At 38.5% G+C, this 18,309-nt stretch overlaps 1 protein-coding gene across 1 annotated transcript in view; it reads right to left on the reverse strand.

Annotated features, from left to right (window-relative positions):
- Positions 1–6,455: 6,455 nt before the first annotated feature.
- The window catches only part of TOMM70A (translocase of outer mitochondrial membrane 70 homolog A (S. cerevisiae)), a 36,889-nt gene continuing 25,035 nt past the window's right edge, over positions 6,456–18,309 (reverse strand). The window contains exons 6-11 of the mRNA XM_012652810.1: positions 16,882–17,016; positions 15,153–15,260; positions 14,189–14,305; positions 11,893–11,990; positions 11,259–11,381; positions 6,456–8,552 (exon numbers count right to left, since the gene is read on the reverse strand). Coding sequence (XP_012508264.1) covers positions 8,399–8,552; positions 11,259–11,381; positions 11,893–11,990; positions 14,189–14,305; positions 15,153–15,260; positions 16,882–17,016 — 735 coding nt within the window. The 3' untranslated portion in view covers positions 6,456–8,398. The remainder of the gene's footprint in view (positions 8,553–11,258; positions 11,382–11,892; positions 11,991–14,188; positions 14,306–15,152; positions 15,261–16,881; positions 17,017–18,309) is intronic.

An 18,309-nucleotide genomic window follows, 5' to 3' on the forward strand; every position in this document is an offset into this window, starting at 1 on the left:
GGCCTGATGACCTATGTTGAAACAGGTCAGAATGTACAGCTTTTTGAAGCTGAGAGCTAACAGATAATGGGTGCTGCCTTGGCTGCAAATGAACAAATTAGTAACATTACAGGGTTTTAAATGAACAAATAATAGTAGTTAGGTGATGACATTAAGTGAGTATTTAGGGGAGGACTCCTTGCTGATACCAAAAGTTAGGTCTGTGCAAAATATACCAAGTGAAAAAAAGTTCAGATAAGAGTTTAGGTTTCAAGACCAATGTTCTGCTCTATTGGCAGACCACTTTTAAGTCTTTCATGCTAATTTTTAAGCCCTGCTGGGTAAGATTTGGTGTTGAGAGGGTACAATGAAGCCAGAGGATGGAAACGGAAAAGATGTGTTCTGTGGCATCTGCATTAACCAACATATTGCCAGCGCAGTAGGCCTAATACAGCTCTTCTTCCTCATGCCTCATAACCACCCTTGTGTGGCAGTTTCATATTTCTTGTTACATTATTATCTTCATTCAATTCTGTTTCTTTTTGGGTGAAGGTTGGAGGATAAGAAAAAGCCAGTTGTTGGAAGAGAAAGCACTTCAGGATAAAATGGTCTTGTTAATACCAGGAATTAACATGTTAAGGACCTGATACATAGTCAAATTTAAAGCACATATATACAAGGATACTACTTCTTGTGCAATGATTTACTTCATAGCTGATTCATGATCCACCAAATGAACAAGAATGTGCAAGAACAGAGCACAGTGGGCACGGCACAGTGGTATTGCGAGTGTTGTGCCCCTAGCGCTTCCTGAAATATTTTGAACCCTCAAATACATCCCTTTGTGTTCAACTAGCCTTAGACTCTTGTGTCTGTAGTTTCATTCTTAGAGTTCTCCCACAAAACAAAAAGCATGCCATACTGTAAATTTTCATTTTTTCACCCATTTTTTTAAGACTCATTTCTGCTCACTAGAAAATTCTTGTCTTTCAGTTATTTTTCAGACCCCTGCAGCCAGATTGTGCCCTTCCGATGTCATTCCGATGACACTTCTCGGGCAGAAATTACTATGGTCCATCTGTGGACCGGTCCATTTGGCCTCTCTCAAACCTAATGCCATCCATGTGACCTTGTTACTGTGTCTCTGATCACTTTTTCATTGACACCTTTGTCCCTTAGATGTTGATGTTTTATTTTTAGCCTCTTTGTATCTCACATTTTGTCCTGAAGTAGTCTCATCTACATGCATGGTCTTAAATATATGCTGACAATTCTCACACATGTAGCTTCACTATTGGCATCTCCCCACTAGTTTAAAAACCACTTTAATTTGCTGGACTCTAACTTGGATGGCTCATTTTCAGCTCAGACTCACAATGTCCCTTCACCTAGATGTTTTGTTGTGGTGGTTTCTCCACCTTCTAGAAACCTCCTTACCTAAATTTTATTTATAATTTAAAGCCTAGCAGAATTTATTATAATTGTGTTTCCTTGACACGTTGTAATTAACTTTGATTATGGCACCAAAACTGTTGTCTAGTTTTTGAGTTCCTTTATGTTCATCTTTGAGGACTTTATGTTCATCTTTTTATGACTAATCCTTGCCTTGATGGGTGCTCAGTAAATACTGAGTCGGAGTGAATTTATTCCTACAGTTTGCACTTGTTCTCTTGCAAGTTTTCTGGCTAAATAACTTCTATATATTCTGGAATGATTCCCTTACCCTAAGGGATTATAATCTGGCAAGATCCTGAGACATGAAGTAACTTCATATACTGTGCTATTGGATGGGACCTTCATTTACTTAAGATCATACGCCCTGTAGAAAGCAGAGTTTAGTTAGAACTAAGGTCACCTGCAACTCAGGCCAGTAATACTTTTCCCTAAACCATGCTATTGTCCAAAAGAGACACTGTAATCCTCTGAACTGGTGAAAGATTAAGCTTGAGATGAATTAATAAAAGGTAAAAACACACACAGATGGGGAGTCAATTCTCCATGCTTCTCCACACATCTTGAGAGCAGAGGCATTGGTAATTTTTGTTCCAGACTGTCTTCAAGGATGTTTGCATAATGAACAGCTTTGGAAGATAGAGACTGTTTCCCTCTGGAGCACAGGACAGCTTTACTATCCAACATAATAAAAATAGTTTCCCTCTGATTCAGGCAGGCTTACTTGTGGCCAGCTCATTGAAGATCTGAGCTGCGATGCAAATCCACTGCATGTGCAGTGGATCACTCCAAGTCACTCCCGTGGGATCTGGGGTGCAAGTTCATGTTGCCTGCTGTACTCTAAATAATTAAGTCCATTGTCTGACCCAGGAGTCTCATGTCTTCTGCTAGCATCCAGGAAATTATAGTTTGCAAGAAGAGTAAAATCTTAGACCCTTTAGAGATTTTGACACAGAGTAGATGCTGAGAAATAAAATCAGGTAAAATTTATTTAACACAGCAGTTCATAAATAATTTAGGCCATGGGTCATCTCTGCAGAGAATCCCACCATGTTCCATTCTGGTCTCTCTTGCTTTAAACCTTCCACTCTCTAAAATGATGCCCAGGAGTCAGTGGTAGTCATGGTCCTCCTCTATATATGTTTTTTTTATTCAACAAAAGCCTTTATTCATTCAAAAATTAACCACTGGGTTTATTTTGAAGACATTAAAAAAAGGGAGGGGTAAGGGTTTCCATCACAGTGCCCTTATAATTCACCTGCTGTCCCGGATGGTCCAGCAGAGAGGCATCTGGAAACAAAATGCCAAGAATGTGGAGGCCCATGGCCTCCGCAGACTCATAGGCCCTCCTGGCCTCCCACCTCCCGCCTCCCTCTGGGCCACCTGTTGGACGGGATTGGAGCCCTCAGATGCCTTGGCTCACTAGCACCAAGGGGCACCCCCATGCTTCTTTGGATTCCTTAAATGCTGAAACTGTTGGGAACAGGGTGGCTTTCCGCTTGGTGGGTGGGCAGTGAGGGCTTTCTCTGGAGAGAGGCCGCCTCTCCTGGGAGGGATTCCCAAGCATCCCGACCTCCCCTAGCTCTCCTCCCACAAGAGACAATGTCCCTGAAAGCCCGGGTGCATTGTCTAGGAAATCAGCTGTCAAACTGGAAAGCATTTCAGAGGAAGAGATGTTGTACAGAGAATGACACATATGCTTGCCTTGATGTCATTTTAAACGTTGCCTGGTTAAATAGTGGAAAATCACAATGTTCTCCTAAGTCACCACCACAAAGTGAGGAGCAGAAGCTATGAGGAAGAGGCCAGGCTGTGGCAGACTGGGCACCCAAGGCTGGCTCCCGCCTGGCCCCAGCGTGAGGCTCTGCAGAGGGACCGAGGGCCTGGCCTCTGGGCCGGAAGCCCCAAAGAGGGCAGCATAGCGTGGGGTGGGGCCTCGGGTGGAAAACACTGTAATGGGGGGGCCCCAGGGCTGTGCAGGAGGGACCTGACTTAAGGTTCCCAGGGTGCTGCCACAGGCAGAGGCCCAGCGAGAGGAGGGGACAGAAATCAGTCCCTGACTGGCAACCTTGAGCGAAAATGGCCGGTGTCCAGCACCCCTCCAGGAAGAAGAAGAGCAGCCCTTCTGGCAGCTCTGGGCTGTCCTAGGGCATGGGACACAGGTGTGCCCGAAGCATGGGCCCACAGGTCCCCAAGGACACTGCCTACTAAGGCCAAAAGCCACACTGTGGCTCCAAACCAAAAAGGCAGTATGATGGGAGGGAGCTCAATGGATGTCTAGGAATAGGACACCTCAGTTGAAGGCGTCAACACACTTAACCCTGGCAATCCTCGGTCATGAGTCACTTTGTCGTGATGCCTTCAGGACAGGAGGCACAACAGCATCATGCCCATTTGACCAGAGAGGCAAACTGAGGCTCAGGCAGAAGCCAAAGAGAAGTAATCTGATCTGGGAAAGACCCCACTCTCATTCTCTCAACCCCAAGTCACCAAGTTCATCCCTGGCCCTGGGACCCCAGGTCAGAGCATGCTGAGGAACTGCAGTGATTGGCAGTGAGTCCCAGGCCTCCTGGGCCAGTGGCTGAGCAGGAAGCTGGCCTGTAGGGTCCTCAAAGAATCCACCCTTCCAAGCTGCCTGTGAAGGCAGAACCACTACTTCCCACCCGAGCAGGATCTGAGGGGCTTACAAGTGGGGCCAGAGCACAGCCAAAGAGGCTGCCAATGGCAGAGGAGAGACTACTGGAGCTGGCTCAGTGCTCCGGCCAGAGGGAATGGGCATGGCAAAGCCACTTGGCAGAGGGCTTCCTCTGCCTGGAGGCCGCCTTGCTGAGGGCTAATCAGCAGGAGGGGTTCTGGCCTCCTGGAAGTGCGAAGTGGAGACCAAGGACAACTCAGAGTGGGAACAGAAGGCCGAGTTGCCCCTCGCGGGGATGGGATGATAGGATGTTGACTTTGCAAAGCAGCAAAAATTCTAGCCTCAGGCTTGGCCCAAAACAGTTGGGAGGCTGCTTCTCACCCCAGAATCCTTCCCTTTCGTGAGGACTAGTTCTAGGCCAAAAAGGGAGCTCAAGGGTCCAAGTGGGACCACAAAATGCTGCCGCCTATATTTGTTCTACGTAAACCCTCCCATGGCCTTCTAGGACAACACTTGCAAAGAGTCATGTTATCTGTAAACGCTAGCGAAAAACTGGAGAAATTTCAACCCTGTGTCCCTGAGCTCCCAAGGGCAGCAATCATGTTGGCCCTTAGCCTACCCTCACCTTTAACTTCCTTCCCTCCTTGGTTGGGGCCAGGCACCACAGGTATGCCTGCCCCAGTGGTCAGCAGGCCTTCTACCATGAAGACTATTTAGAAGGGTCCCTAAGAGTACTAGCTCTCAACTCCCAGTATAATATGTGCACTACCACCTTAAAATAAACCAGACTAGTTAGCATCATGCTGCCTAATTCTAAGAGTTTCAAAATATTTGAAAATGGTATCTTCCTTTTGATGCCTCTTCTAGTGTATTGACAGAGGGATCTCAACTTTTACCTTATACCCGAAGGGCAGCCTTTGGACCTGGTGGTAATACTATGATCATATATATTTTTAAATCACAAATACCCCCAGCTCTTGACTAAAACTCCAGTCTGTGGCCTAGGTGTGCATTCACTACCTAAACCACCTTTGGCCAAAATTTATGCATAATGAAGTCATTCTACTTTGGGATACTCCAAAGAATTCCTTTAAACTATCTATCTCCTTGTATACAATAGCTAAAGGAGTATGTATTAGTTTCCTATGGCTGCTGTAACAAACTACCACAAATTTAATGGCTTAAAACAACAGAAAGTTATCCTGTTACACTTCTGGAGTCTGAATTCACTCACTGGGTCAAAATCAAGATATGGGGAGGTCTGCGCTCTGCCCCAGGATAGAATCTGTTTCTTGCCTTTTTCAGCTTCTGATGGCAGCCAGCATTCCTTGGCTTGTGGCCACATCACTCCAATCTCTGTCTCTGTGGTCACATTGCCTTCTCTTCTGTCTGAAACCTTCCTCTTATTTGGACACTTGAAATTGCCTTTTGGGGTCACCCAGATAATCTAGGATAACCCCCACCCTTAAAATCCTTAACTTAATCATATCCGCAAAACCCATTTTTGCCAACTAAGGTAACATTCACAGGTTCCAGGAATAAGAATGGGGATATCTTTTGGGGGACCACTATTCATCCTATCTGTGTTAAAGTTTGCAAATGATCAAATTAAAATTCTGTCACTTTGTTCACAAATTAATTTAACAAAGGATTGGGGATAGGATTAATTATTACCCATCTCTCTGCAACCACTCCAAAGTTATTTCCTTATAAATACAAAAACCATACAACCCAATTTACCCAGAACAATCTTAGGTAATTATTACTTTTATACTCAAAAGTTTCCTGGATTGGTTAAATTATGTAGTCCTTCTGTTTATAAACAGTCTTAAGATGAAAACTAGTTAATTTCTACAGATAAAAAGCACTAAACTCCCGATTTGAGTTCTCAGAGGGCAGAAAGTTGTGTTGTTTTAAAACCAAAGTTTCTTACTACCATTTTGGGATGTATTCCCTATTTATACCACAATTATCAAGATTGGTAGAGATTATTTCAGGCATGCTTTCTGAAAGACACCATGTGGTTGAGAACTATGATCAAACTCACTGGTAAAACCAGTTTGAAGATAAACTTCGCCACAGGGCCCAGGTCTGACTGGCAACCTTCCAGGCCACCCTGTAAGTCTGGATAAGGTACAGGTAAGGAATGAAGTCTGCTGGTTCTACTATCTCTCTGTGGAGCCTTATCTCACAGTGGGGGGCTCGCAGGAAACACCACCATTCACACCAAGAAACTTATTTTGCTTCATATACTAACATGTCCAGTATGTAACTATTTTCAAAGTTAGTTTGAGCCCACAAGAGAATGACTGTGAATTTACCCAATACCGTAATAAATGAATAAACTACCTATCTTTCGATTTTCTATTTAAAGAATAGATAGAAAAGCTTGAATGTAATATTTATTTGGTGAATTTACATGTGAGGTCATTTACAAAAGAAAAGATACAGACAGATGCAGCTTCCAGTGCAGTTTCAAATATTTTCACAACAGGCAAGAGTCCGAGAGAATTTGGAATGATAGTACTGAATGGTACATGCGTCAGTTTCCTTTGTGTTTTTCTATGCGACCCCGACGGGAAAGAAGGGAGAAGAGTAGAAGTCAATATTAATGTGAATATAGCCATGCAAATAAAAACTTTTTTTTTTAAGTTCAGAGGACATTCAGAGATGTAGAACATTTCTGTATGCAGGGGTTATCATAATAGATGCAAATTTAAGAACAAAATGCAGAGTTCTCAAACTTTCCATTATCCGAATTATCTTAAATTATGTTAACTGCTGCCACTAATTAGGTTAGAGGCCTCCTCTATATTTTCCAAATACTGACTTTGGAATGGAGTCCTTTCTAATAGATTCTAAAAGATAGCATTTGTAGACAAAATCTTTTTGGTTTCAACAGGATAAAGCACCCTTTTAAAGAGGGATAAAAATGCTCCTTTACTCTCAACAATGTAAACTATAATTAGATTTCCAGAAAAGTATAACTGAAAGCTTGCTCTTTTATTAAGTCTTAAACTGCTCCCCATCTCGAGTACCTCAAAATAAGACACCCCTTAAAAACACAACCCTACCCCCACCAGAAAAATCCAGCATGTAAGCACAATGATGGTTTATAAAAGTGACAATTGGAAATAAATCTCAAAGTTATTTCTAAGTAAAGAGGTGGAATAAAGATAAAACCAACAAAACAAAAATCTGTTGTCACTATCCCTAGTGAAGACCTGGACATAGGCAATCAGTCCCCAGAGATCAAGGTTAGCTCAGTACTAAAAAGCACTCTACACGTCCTCAGCATCTTGCAAAGTACTGGCTCAAAATTCCTTAAGCACATGTAGCCGTAGCCGAAGCACTGAACTTGTCACATCAGGAAATACTATGCTCTGGCTCCAAGACCTACATCCATTTTGAACATTTAGCCACATCTTCTTCATTAGAAATTTTAAACTAATTAAATACTCCCATATATCACACATCTTTATTTGGGTTATACAGCAACCTGCACTTTCTTTAAAAAGTACACTATTAAATAGTTGTACTTATTACAGTCATGGAAATTATGAACACACTTCTGTTTCACCTTACCTCTTTGCTGGGTCCACTCCCCATCAATACTCAGTCTTCCAGCACATATATTAATCCAAATATTTTACTTCTGCGTAATTTACCGTATGAAAACCAGCTGCTGTAGACTTCAAGAATGATGTACATCATCCATTAGAATGGAAGGGGGTCAAGACGATTAACAGTCGCCACTAAGTTTCCAAAGTTCTGCAGAATCAGAGGCATTGTGCATGCTGACAATGGTTTAAAGGGTCACTCAATTTTACTTCAATCCCCATTTAAGCTTTGTTTTCTTCAAAAAATCAACTAAAACGGATTGAATATAAAAGACATCTATTTTACAGCACTTACTGTGTCAATTTAAAAACCAACATGCTGTAAAATACTCATATTATACACACATATATTAAGACAAAATCATCCAGAACATAACCCCCTGCCCCCCCATAAAAAAAAAACCAATCAACAAATCAAAGTTTTTATTTGCATGGCCAATTATCATTTGTACTCTTTGCGACTTTATTTTAATATCCTTTTAACAGGTTCTAAGCTTTTGTTGCACAGGGAATAAAAGCTGCAAGACGCAAACTTCCTTCAACAGCCACACCCACAACACCTAAACATGAAATGGATGTAACGAATGACAACACCACAAACGGAAATACTAAGTTCCACCATTCAACACAGTTTATGAGAGTGTCTTTAGGGTTCAGTTGAAGAGGGGGTAAACTTCTTTTAAAAATAGGGTCAGTCTCCTTTCCTCCTGTTTTATAATGTTGGTGGTTTTAATCCATATTTCTTTGCAACTTCTGTCTGGGCGTGGGCAGCATCGCAAAGTGAATACAGATGGGCCATCTCCATTTCTGATTTGGCCAGGTTAATAGCTTTGTTGAACATGTCAATGGCTTTCTCCATGTTTCCTCTAAAAGAACAAATTTTTAAAAGTCTCAGATTTAATAAGCACTTCATAATATCCAATGAAGTTTGTAAGTGATGCTACCTACATAAAGTCTGGCCACTAAGTTTCAACAATTATCCTAGTAAAATGCATCTTTTATAATGAACAAAAGAGGGCTTAGCACATTGAAAGTACTCAGTGAATGTTTGCTACTATTACAAATACTATGTGCTTACACTGTGCCTCTTGTATTCTTTTTTTATAGATAAGGACAATGAGACTAAGAAAATTAATTGGCTTACTTAAAATTGTAATTCTGATTCCTAAAATTCTGCATGTTTCTGCTGTAACTTAAAGCTTCTTTAGAAAGCAGTGACACAACCTCAGAGAACACTAATGGTGTTCAAGGGCCTCACTTCACTGATTTGTGTGATCCCACTTTCTTTCCACCCCATCCAGGCACCTCTACTTATCACAAGGTCCGTCTGAGTTCCTTGACTGTGCCACACACTCAAATCTGTATATAATACTCAGATTATTTGTTTACTCTGCCTAATTCTGGTCAAATCTTCACGTTTCTATGGCCCAGTTTAAATAAAATATCCTCATGAAAAATATTTTTCCCTTCTCTCTACAGGGGAATTAGCTGTTCTATCTCCAGTATTCCCACAGTTCTACTGACATTCTATGCCTAGTCAGATGAATACATATTTGTTTACACCACATTCTTACTAGCTCCACGATGGACATTGTTCAATTCCCAAAACCTAGTACAACGGCTGGTAATTACTATCTGCTATTTTAAGTAAATAGATGAATATGCTTTGTCAGCAAGATATCATTTACCTCTTATGGTCTAAGTGTGGCTAAGCTTTATATACTTACCAAGAACCATTTTACATAACTAGTATTAGCTATGTATATATGCATATATGTATGTAATCCTATGATAAATATTAAGTCCTTAATATATTTGTGCCAGTTAGACACTGAGAAGTAAGTTGCCTCCAGAGTAATTATATTTAACCTCCCACTACAATATATGGCTATGTGATCGACTTAAAAAAAACTTTTTTTTAAGCGTTCATGTTCAAATATTAGGTCAACAGCTGGCAGATCTGCTAAATCTTAGAATAATCTGCAATTTCATTCATTCATTCCCGTTCATTTATTTAATTGTAAGGTAAGATTTAGAGTGGTTTTGTTAAAGTGTAATTAATACACAAACAGAATTGTATCAAACCCCTAAATCTAGGGTCCTTAACCCAGGATCTATGGATGCCTTACATTAAAAGTGAAGTGTTTTTTTATGTGCATTGTTCTAAGAAGAATCCACAGCTTTGCTCAGAAAAGATTAATAACTACTATATCCTAGTATGAGAATATCCTATCACATTAACACATCAATTAATAAATAATTTAATATTTACATGCAACTGTCAATACAGAATGGTTCAAAAGAGCCACAACATTTTTATCAGCCTTTATATATTCCGTCTACTCTAGAGCAGGGAGAGGGCTACAGGAGGGGCTGAATGACAGGGAATTAAGAAAACTCACGCTGGCTCCTGATAAGAGATAGTGGCAAGATCAGTGACTTTGGCATCAGTGAAATATGGGCTCACATCCTGTTTTCTCTACTGGATCACTGTGCAACCTTGTTAAACTAATCAGTCTGGGTATTAATTAAACTGGGAATCATATAATCTCCACCTTTATAAAGATGGGGGTAAAGATCAATTGAAATAGAATGTGGAAAACACCTGAAGTTCAGTTTGGTACCTGGTCTAGAGTAGGTACTCAAATGGACAGCAATGCCAACATTAAGATGGTATATATTATGATAATTCCCATGCATAAACAGTTGTCACCTGTTAATGGTGGATCTTAAGTGCAACTCTGGATAAACATTTACACAAAACAAGAAATTATGGAAAGTAAGAGTTGCAAAAAATCTTCTTATCCAGTCCTAATTTTAAAGAAAACTCAGGTGCTCAGAGATGATGTTGCAACTTGCCCAGTCATTTGGGTGGTTACTTGTAGCAGGATCCAGGTCTTCTGGCAACTTGGCTACCAATCCTTATGTCACTGCCTAAGCACATTACAGGTATTTTTTTTCCCTCTAACAGGAATAATAAAGGTGAAAAGAGGAGAGAACATGTAACAGATATTAGAGAAAGACCTAGTTTCCCTTTCTAATGCATATACTTGACTTAAGCAGCTTTTATAAGTATAACTTTTAATTTGGAAAAATAATGAAACAAAGCCAAAGTTGTATATTTTTGAGGGAAGCTTGTGTCAAAATGCCTAACAGATTTTAAAAATATAATATTAAGCTGGGCGTGGTGGTTCACGCCTGTAACTGTAGCACTCTGGGAGGCCTAGATAGGAGGATTGCTTAAGCTCAAGAGTTCGAGACCAGCCTGAGCAAGAGTGAGACCCCATCTCTACTAAAAATAGAAAAAATTAGCCAGGCATGGTGGCACATGCCTGTAGTCCTAGCTACTTGGGAGGCTGAGCCAGGAGGATCGCTTGAGCTCAGGAGTTTGAGGTTACTGTGAGCTACGATGACGCCACGGCACTCTAGCCTGGGCAACAGAGCAAGACTCTGACTCAAAAAAAAAAAAAAAAAATAGATAGCGACAATAACATGTATATGATGAGAAGAAGGAAAAGATAAATATCTATGGCGCTGCCATAAATTCCCTAAGAACAGACTCTAGAAGTTACCTTTGTACTTCAATAGTTCCCATGGTTTCATATGCAAAATCACATTTATTGTCAATTTCAATAGCCTTGCTGATAAGTTCCAAACCTCTATCCAGATCTTGCTTCCACTGAAGTTGAAGTAAACTGCAAATGCAAAATGGCAATGAGATGTGACCATGGCCCAGTTATCAACAGGACTCAATTTCTGCCCTCAGTGAGTTAGTAATTTAATTTTTGAGGAAAAACAAAAACTAAAGCAGTATATAATCAGCATCAAATTGTGTTTTTTTTTCCCTTCAACTTATATTGGTTTTGTAGTCTCTGTATTTTTTATTTTATATAAATTTAAGTGAAATTTCTTATGATAGTTCAAATACATAAGGACAGGAAAATCTTCTGTATGTTTCCTATTTTGATATAAGTAACATCTCACAGGATGTTCAGAACTGAAATTAAAACATTTAACTTAGAGTGAAAATAGTACATTTACTAATTTCTATACAAGAATGAAACAGCATCCATAAGCATTAAGAAATTTTGTCAATTAATTTCTCTACCACAGTCCCCTTCCTCAATGGTTAAAAGAAATCTATTTCATTAGCATACAAGAAACTTAGTATCTTATTGGAACAAACAGAATCACAAAAATACATACCCTTTATGAACATATGTTGTGGCATTATCTGGTTCCAAATCAATACATTTATCATACATTTCATCAGCTTTACCAAACTGTTGTTGATCTGTTAATGCCTATGTGAAGAGATACTTCAGTTATATTAAAGTAACTGTCAACCTAAGCAGTTAAAAGTATATTGCTTATTAATTATTAAAATTCACTTCATTTATTCATTCATTACTATATTATGTTTTGGGGACACAAACAAATTTAAATATTATAACTTAATTACTGGAGTTTTTAGTTGGCATTGTTATAAATATGCAATCCTGTCTTTTCTTTATGCAAATGGTTAGTTATACACAATGGCAGATAATCTGGTAAACTATACAATACAGAAAATCCTATTGTTAGTGACAGTTCCAGTATCACATTCCCACAGGTATACTCATCTCATTCAGTAATTTATCATAATATATCCTAAGGGAATTACTTTAAAAGGCAATACTCATTGGAAGGATAAGTTAAAGTATATGTGTTAACTGTTATCAGAGTCATTCCTTTAAAATGATTAATTAGGAAAAAAGCATCCACAATCAACTATTTTAAGGCAAATCCCATGGCTGAAATGGAAGGCATGGTTGTGTGGATACCAGATCATGCTCAAGTTGTAACTCTGAGCGTTGGCCAGTATCTAAGCCCATGCTGAGAGAGTTAAAAGAAAAAAGTTACACTATATAACTCTCTCTATACAGGTACTCTATGCATACATAAAATTACATTATATATACTATATAGTGAAGGAAAAATTAGAAGAGGGACCAAAGAACAGAAATTTTAGTACAAACAGACTATAATAATGCTAGTGCTGCTGAGAAGAGAGCTCATATAAACCAAACCTATCCTGAGGGCAGAACAGTAATAGGGAAATGTGCAATTAAGAAAGCAGAAGAGTTGTTCCTAGTTTTGTTTTTTTAAATGCTGTTCAGTGGCCTTTGCTCTCTTAGCTGCTTATAAAAATCTGCACCAAAAAAGCCCTCATCATTCCATGACAATGATGAGCATGGTGCTGTCACTTTTTGGTTTGTTACTAATTTAGTATAAGCCATAAACCCAAGTGTACTTATTCAATACAAAGGTCATATGATTAAAATGTGCATTTATTCTAGCTTTTATACATTCTATAAAACCTTATATAATACATGTTTTTATAATTAATTAAAGTATATGGTCAGCAACCAATGTCTCATTTTTTATTATCACTATCCTGTCTATGAATTATAAAAGACTGAATAGATAAGATTATTTCAAACTGAGGTTAAAGAACTTCTGGGTTACGTTTCATACCCCAGAATTTCAATCGCTAATAATGCAGTGATGTACAAGACCTACCTTTAAAGAATAGATCCAACACAAATCACTGTTCTCATAGTTCCTCCCTCAATAAACCCTCAAAGTCCCTGTGAAATTTTTCTTATAACCTTACAAAAGATAGCATGAAGGAAAATAAAAACAAAATAAGAAACCTGAAGACTGGTTTAGGGAGAGGAGTTTACCAGTGATGGTAATTTTTAGATGACTCCTATTTCTGTGATGTTTCTGGGAGAAAAAACCCAACATTTCTTTTGTAATAAAAAGAATAAGACAGAAAAAAAAATATTATCTAGACAGCTAGTTTATGTAGATACCAACTCTCAGCTTAAAGATTAAGAGAACACTCATTTGGAGATCATTTATGTGAAAGGAAGAAGTATACCTATGGCTAGAAGTAGTTAATCACTTTCATGTAAATGGATGATTTAAAATTAATAAGTTTTCAAGAATTCAGACTACAATCAAAAAGTTAAAACAATTCAAATTTAAATCCTACTTTCTACAGCTTCATTCCTAAACCAAGAAAACTTCAAGAATTTTAGACACAGCAAAGGGAAATTAAAATAAGCTGTTATACCCTATTTAACCATTTAAAAGGGCAGTGATCAAATAGAAAGAAAACCCTTTCCATGGACATTTTCCCCACCAACTGCATATAGTAAACTTTCCTAGGGTAATTACTTTTTGTAAAACCAATCCAAATGAAAACATAAGAGAAATGCTCGCCTTAAGCTTCCCCACATTGTGAGTTTAAGGCCAAGATTTCCAAATTGCTTAACAAAAGAGCCTCTGCTGAGGTGATTCAGGACCATCATAGGGGCCATGAGAATCAAAGCAGGAACAAAGCCACCTGCTCCCACAGAAGCTGCAACCAGGATAGCACTGTTTTCTGATTTCCATACTGAGATTCAGTATACGAATGCAGTTCTTTAAAAAAAAATTGAAAAATCACATTTACCTGGGCATATAGTGCATAGCCTTCAGCACACTTTGGAAACTTCTTTATGACCTCTTCGAAACCTTTCATAGCCGCCTGGATTTGTGAAGAATTGTTTCCTGTATATGCCTGGCGATACTATTTAAAAAATCAAAATGGGCCTATCAAATCAAGAACTCAAAAACTAATGGAATGTTAACATACTATTAAAAACACACATAAAATTACATAAATATTTCCAGAAAAGCAGGGTATTTGCTAACATAATTTGCTGCATCCAAAAGAGTTCCAAGGAAGTATCTCAGCAGCAGAGATCCAAAGGCTATGTATAGCTAGCACTTCATGGCCACTATACAATTTCAAGATGTTCAGTACTCTAGAAGAGGGCATACTACCTTGTAGGAAGTTAACTTTGCATATGAATGGGAAATTTTAAAGCTAATAAAATTTTTGTCATTTTTTCACCTATAATATAAATATGATTATGTTTGTGATCCAATTTCTTTCTTTAAAAGGAAAATCCTTTTAGGACTCCAGCTATAGGGCTAACTGGAAGTACCTCACTTTACTAGAAATGGACTTCTTTTTAAAATTCTCTGAGCTTTGCATTTCTGAATATTAAGAAAGAGCTCTACAGAGGAGAGATAAGAGCAGTTACATGGTGTCTTGACTGCAGAAAATTTCTTCAAAATGCTTTTGTTCTTTGTATGGGTTTATGGTAGAGAAACAAGGAGACCAGCTCTGTTTAGGAGAACATAAAATCAGGGACAAACATCTATCAAGATTAAGTCAAACAAACATACAGAGAAAAATCGGAGCTATACATATCAATCAGCATATATGCTTACTAATGTTTTTTCCCTCTAGTCATCCTTTGCGGGGAAAAAAATAAATGATTTTGTAGACAATGAGATACTCATCTTTGTTGACAATGGGAAATAAAAGTGATGTTTAGGAAAATACAAAAGAAAGCAGTAGTACCTACCAATGCGAAACATTTCTGAGCTTGTGCCAGAGCAGACTCAGGTCTTAACCTAATACATTCATCAAAATCTGCCACTGCTTCTTCAACTTGATCAAGCAGTATTTTCAGCTAAGAAAAAAGTACATAAATAAGTGCAATTCAAAACAATAGGTGTACCAGTTGAGTGTGTATGTGTCTCTATTATCACATAGCATAATGTTCAGCATGTAGTATTCAATATAGACTTTGTACAAACACTGAACTTTGTACAGTGAACTAAAAAATCTTGTAATTTTAAAGATTCTAAAACTTAAAACTAGTGTCTAATTTTTTTTAAAAAGGACTATAAGCCCACCATTTCTGCACTGCAATTTTGATCACTATTAAGCAAGAAATCCCTTCTAGAAAACTAAACATCTCTGTACTTTCTAATTTCAAAGCAGGTTAGACATCAGATAATTGCCTTTCAAATTAATCTTAAGACATTGCCAATAAGGATCAAAATGTTAAGAATTTTAAGAGTTGGCCAGGTGCGGTGGCTCACGCCTGTAATCCTAGCACTCTGGGAGGCTGAGGCGGGTGGATTGCTCAAGGTCAGGAGTTCGGGAGACCAGCCTGAGCAAGAGCGAGACCCTGTCTCTACTAAAAAAATAGAAAGAAATGATCTGGACAACTAAAAATATATATATAAAAATTAGCCAGGCATGGTGGCGCATGCCTGTAGTCCCAGCTACTCAGGAGGCTGAGGCAGAAGGATCGCTTGAGCCCAGGAGTTTGAGGTTGCTGTGAGCTAGGCTGACGCCACGGCACTCAATCTAGCCAGGGCAAAAGAGTGAGACTCTGTCTCAAAAAAAAAACCAATTAATGTTGGACTGCATATATGATGCTGGTCCCATAAGATTAAAATAACATATGCTTAACATGCCTTTCCTATGTTTAGATATGTTCAGATACACAAATACTTACCATTGTGTTACGAATGCCTACAGTATGCAGTCCAGTAACATGCTATATAGGTTTGTAGCCTAGGAGCAACAGGCTATACCATATAGCCTAGGTGTGTAGTAGGCTATATCATCTAGGATTGTGTAAGTACAGTCTATGATGTTTGCACAATGAAATCACCTAACAATGCATTTCTCAGGGTGTGTGACCATATTAGGTAAAATTCTCCATTAGAAAGAACTTAGCTTTTCTGTTACTATAATGGATAGCCCATACTTTCCACCGTAATACATTCCAAGAAGTTATGTTAAGCAGATTATAAAGCCATGTTTTCCCCACATGAGGCTATAATAGGGAACTGTGTTCTTCACTATATATTTTACTAAAAATTAATATGCCTGTTATAAAACTCCAAGAGATTTTTTGGTACTATTTGGGCAGTCCAGACTATTTCCTTACAGCAAGAAGGCCACAAAAATCATCTTGTTGATTCTAGCATTAACTCAAAATGCTTACTAAATGTTATTAATGTTTTACTCACTGAAAACCTACGAACCAAAAACACACGAAAAACAAACTTGAACTGGCAAGCCAACATTGTTTGCCTTCCTTTTTTTTTTTTCCATAAGTAAATACCAAAACTATAAAGACAAATGTTCAAGACAGAACTAAATAAAGGCCAATCCAAACTGTAAACCAATGATACTTTCTTCACAGCTAAAAGAAAAACTTTTAGGGTATTCTCAAAAATGGTATTAAATAACTCAATCCAAAGGTCAGAACTCCAATAAGAAAACAGATTTACCTGCCCTCGGTGGTGATAAACATCTGCATTCTGAGGATCAATGTCAGCAGCCATGTTAAAATCCTGAGTAGACAGCAGAGGCTGCTGCTGCTGCATGTACATGCTGCCTCTTTTGATGAGAGCATTTGCTCGAAGCTATAGACCCCAAATGAGAAAAGTTTCATTACTACATTTTTTTTCCAATTCGGTTTTTAAAAATAACAGCTTTTTGATATAATCCACATACCACAAAGATCACTCTTTTCAAGTATGCACGTCAGCAATTTTTAGTATATTCACTAAGCTGTGCATTGATCACCACTATCTAATTCCAGAATAGTTTCATAACCCCAAAAAGAAACCCCCTACATGCAGTCATTCTCCATTCCCACCTCCTCCTCTTCCTCCTCCCCTCTCTAGCCCCTAGAAACCACCAATCTGCTTTCTATTTCTATGGATTTATATATTCTAGATGTTTCACATAAATGGAATCATACATTATATGACCTTTTGTGTCTGGCTTCTTTCACTTAGCATAATGTTTTCAAGGTTCATCCACATCATAGTATATATTAGTACATCATTCTTTTTCATGGCTGAGTAATATTTCATTGCATATGTATCACTTTTAGTTATCCATTCATCAGCTGATGACATTTGGGTTGCTTCTGCTTTTTGGCTATCATAAATAATGCTACTATGAACATTCATATACAAGTTTATGTGTTAACATATATACTCAGTTCTCTTGGGTATATATGTAGGAGCAGAACTGCTGGATCATATGGTAACTCTACGCTCAGCTTTTTGAGGAACTACCAAACAAATTTCTAAAGGGGCTTAACCACTCTACATTGTACGATGTATGAGGGTTTCAATTTCTCCACATCCTCAAAAACACCTGTTATTGTCCGTGTGTTTGATTACACTATGGTTTTGATTTGCCTTTCTCTAACGACTAATGATACTGAGCATCTTTTCATGCTATTATTGGTCATTTGTATATATTCTTTGAAGAAATGTCTATTTGGATCCTTCGCCCATTTTTAACTTAGGTTGTCTTTTTATTGTTGAGTTCTAAGAGTTCTTTATTCTAGATACAATCCCCTTATTAACTAAATGATTTGTGAATATGTTTCCCCACTTTGTGGTGTGTGTTTTCTCTCTTCTTTTTTTCCAAGATAAGGTCTCGCTCTGTTGCCCAGGCTGGAGTGCGGTGGTGCAATCAGAGCTCACAGCAGCTTCTATTCCTGGTCTCAAGCCATCCTCCCAGCTCAGCCTCCTGAGTAGCTGGGACTACAGGCACATGCCACCATGTCTGGCTGATTTTTTTCTTTTGATTTTTTTTTTTTTGTAAAGACAGGATCTTTTTATGTTGCCAGGCTGTGTTTTCTTTCTTTAGGGTGTTATTTCAAGAACAAAAGGTTTTAATTTTGATGAAGTCTAATT

Source organism: Propithecus coquereli, unplaced genomic scaffold, assembly GCF_000956105.1.
Source record: "Propithecus coquereli isolate 6110/MARCELLA unplaced genomic scaffold, Pcoq_1.0 Scaffold40, whole genome shotgun sequence".
Lineage (NCBI taxonomy): Eukaryota > Metazoa > Chordata > Mammalia > Primates > Indriidae > Propithecus > Propithecus coquereli.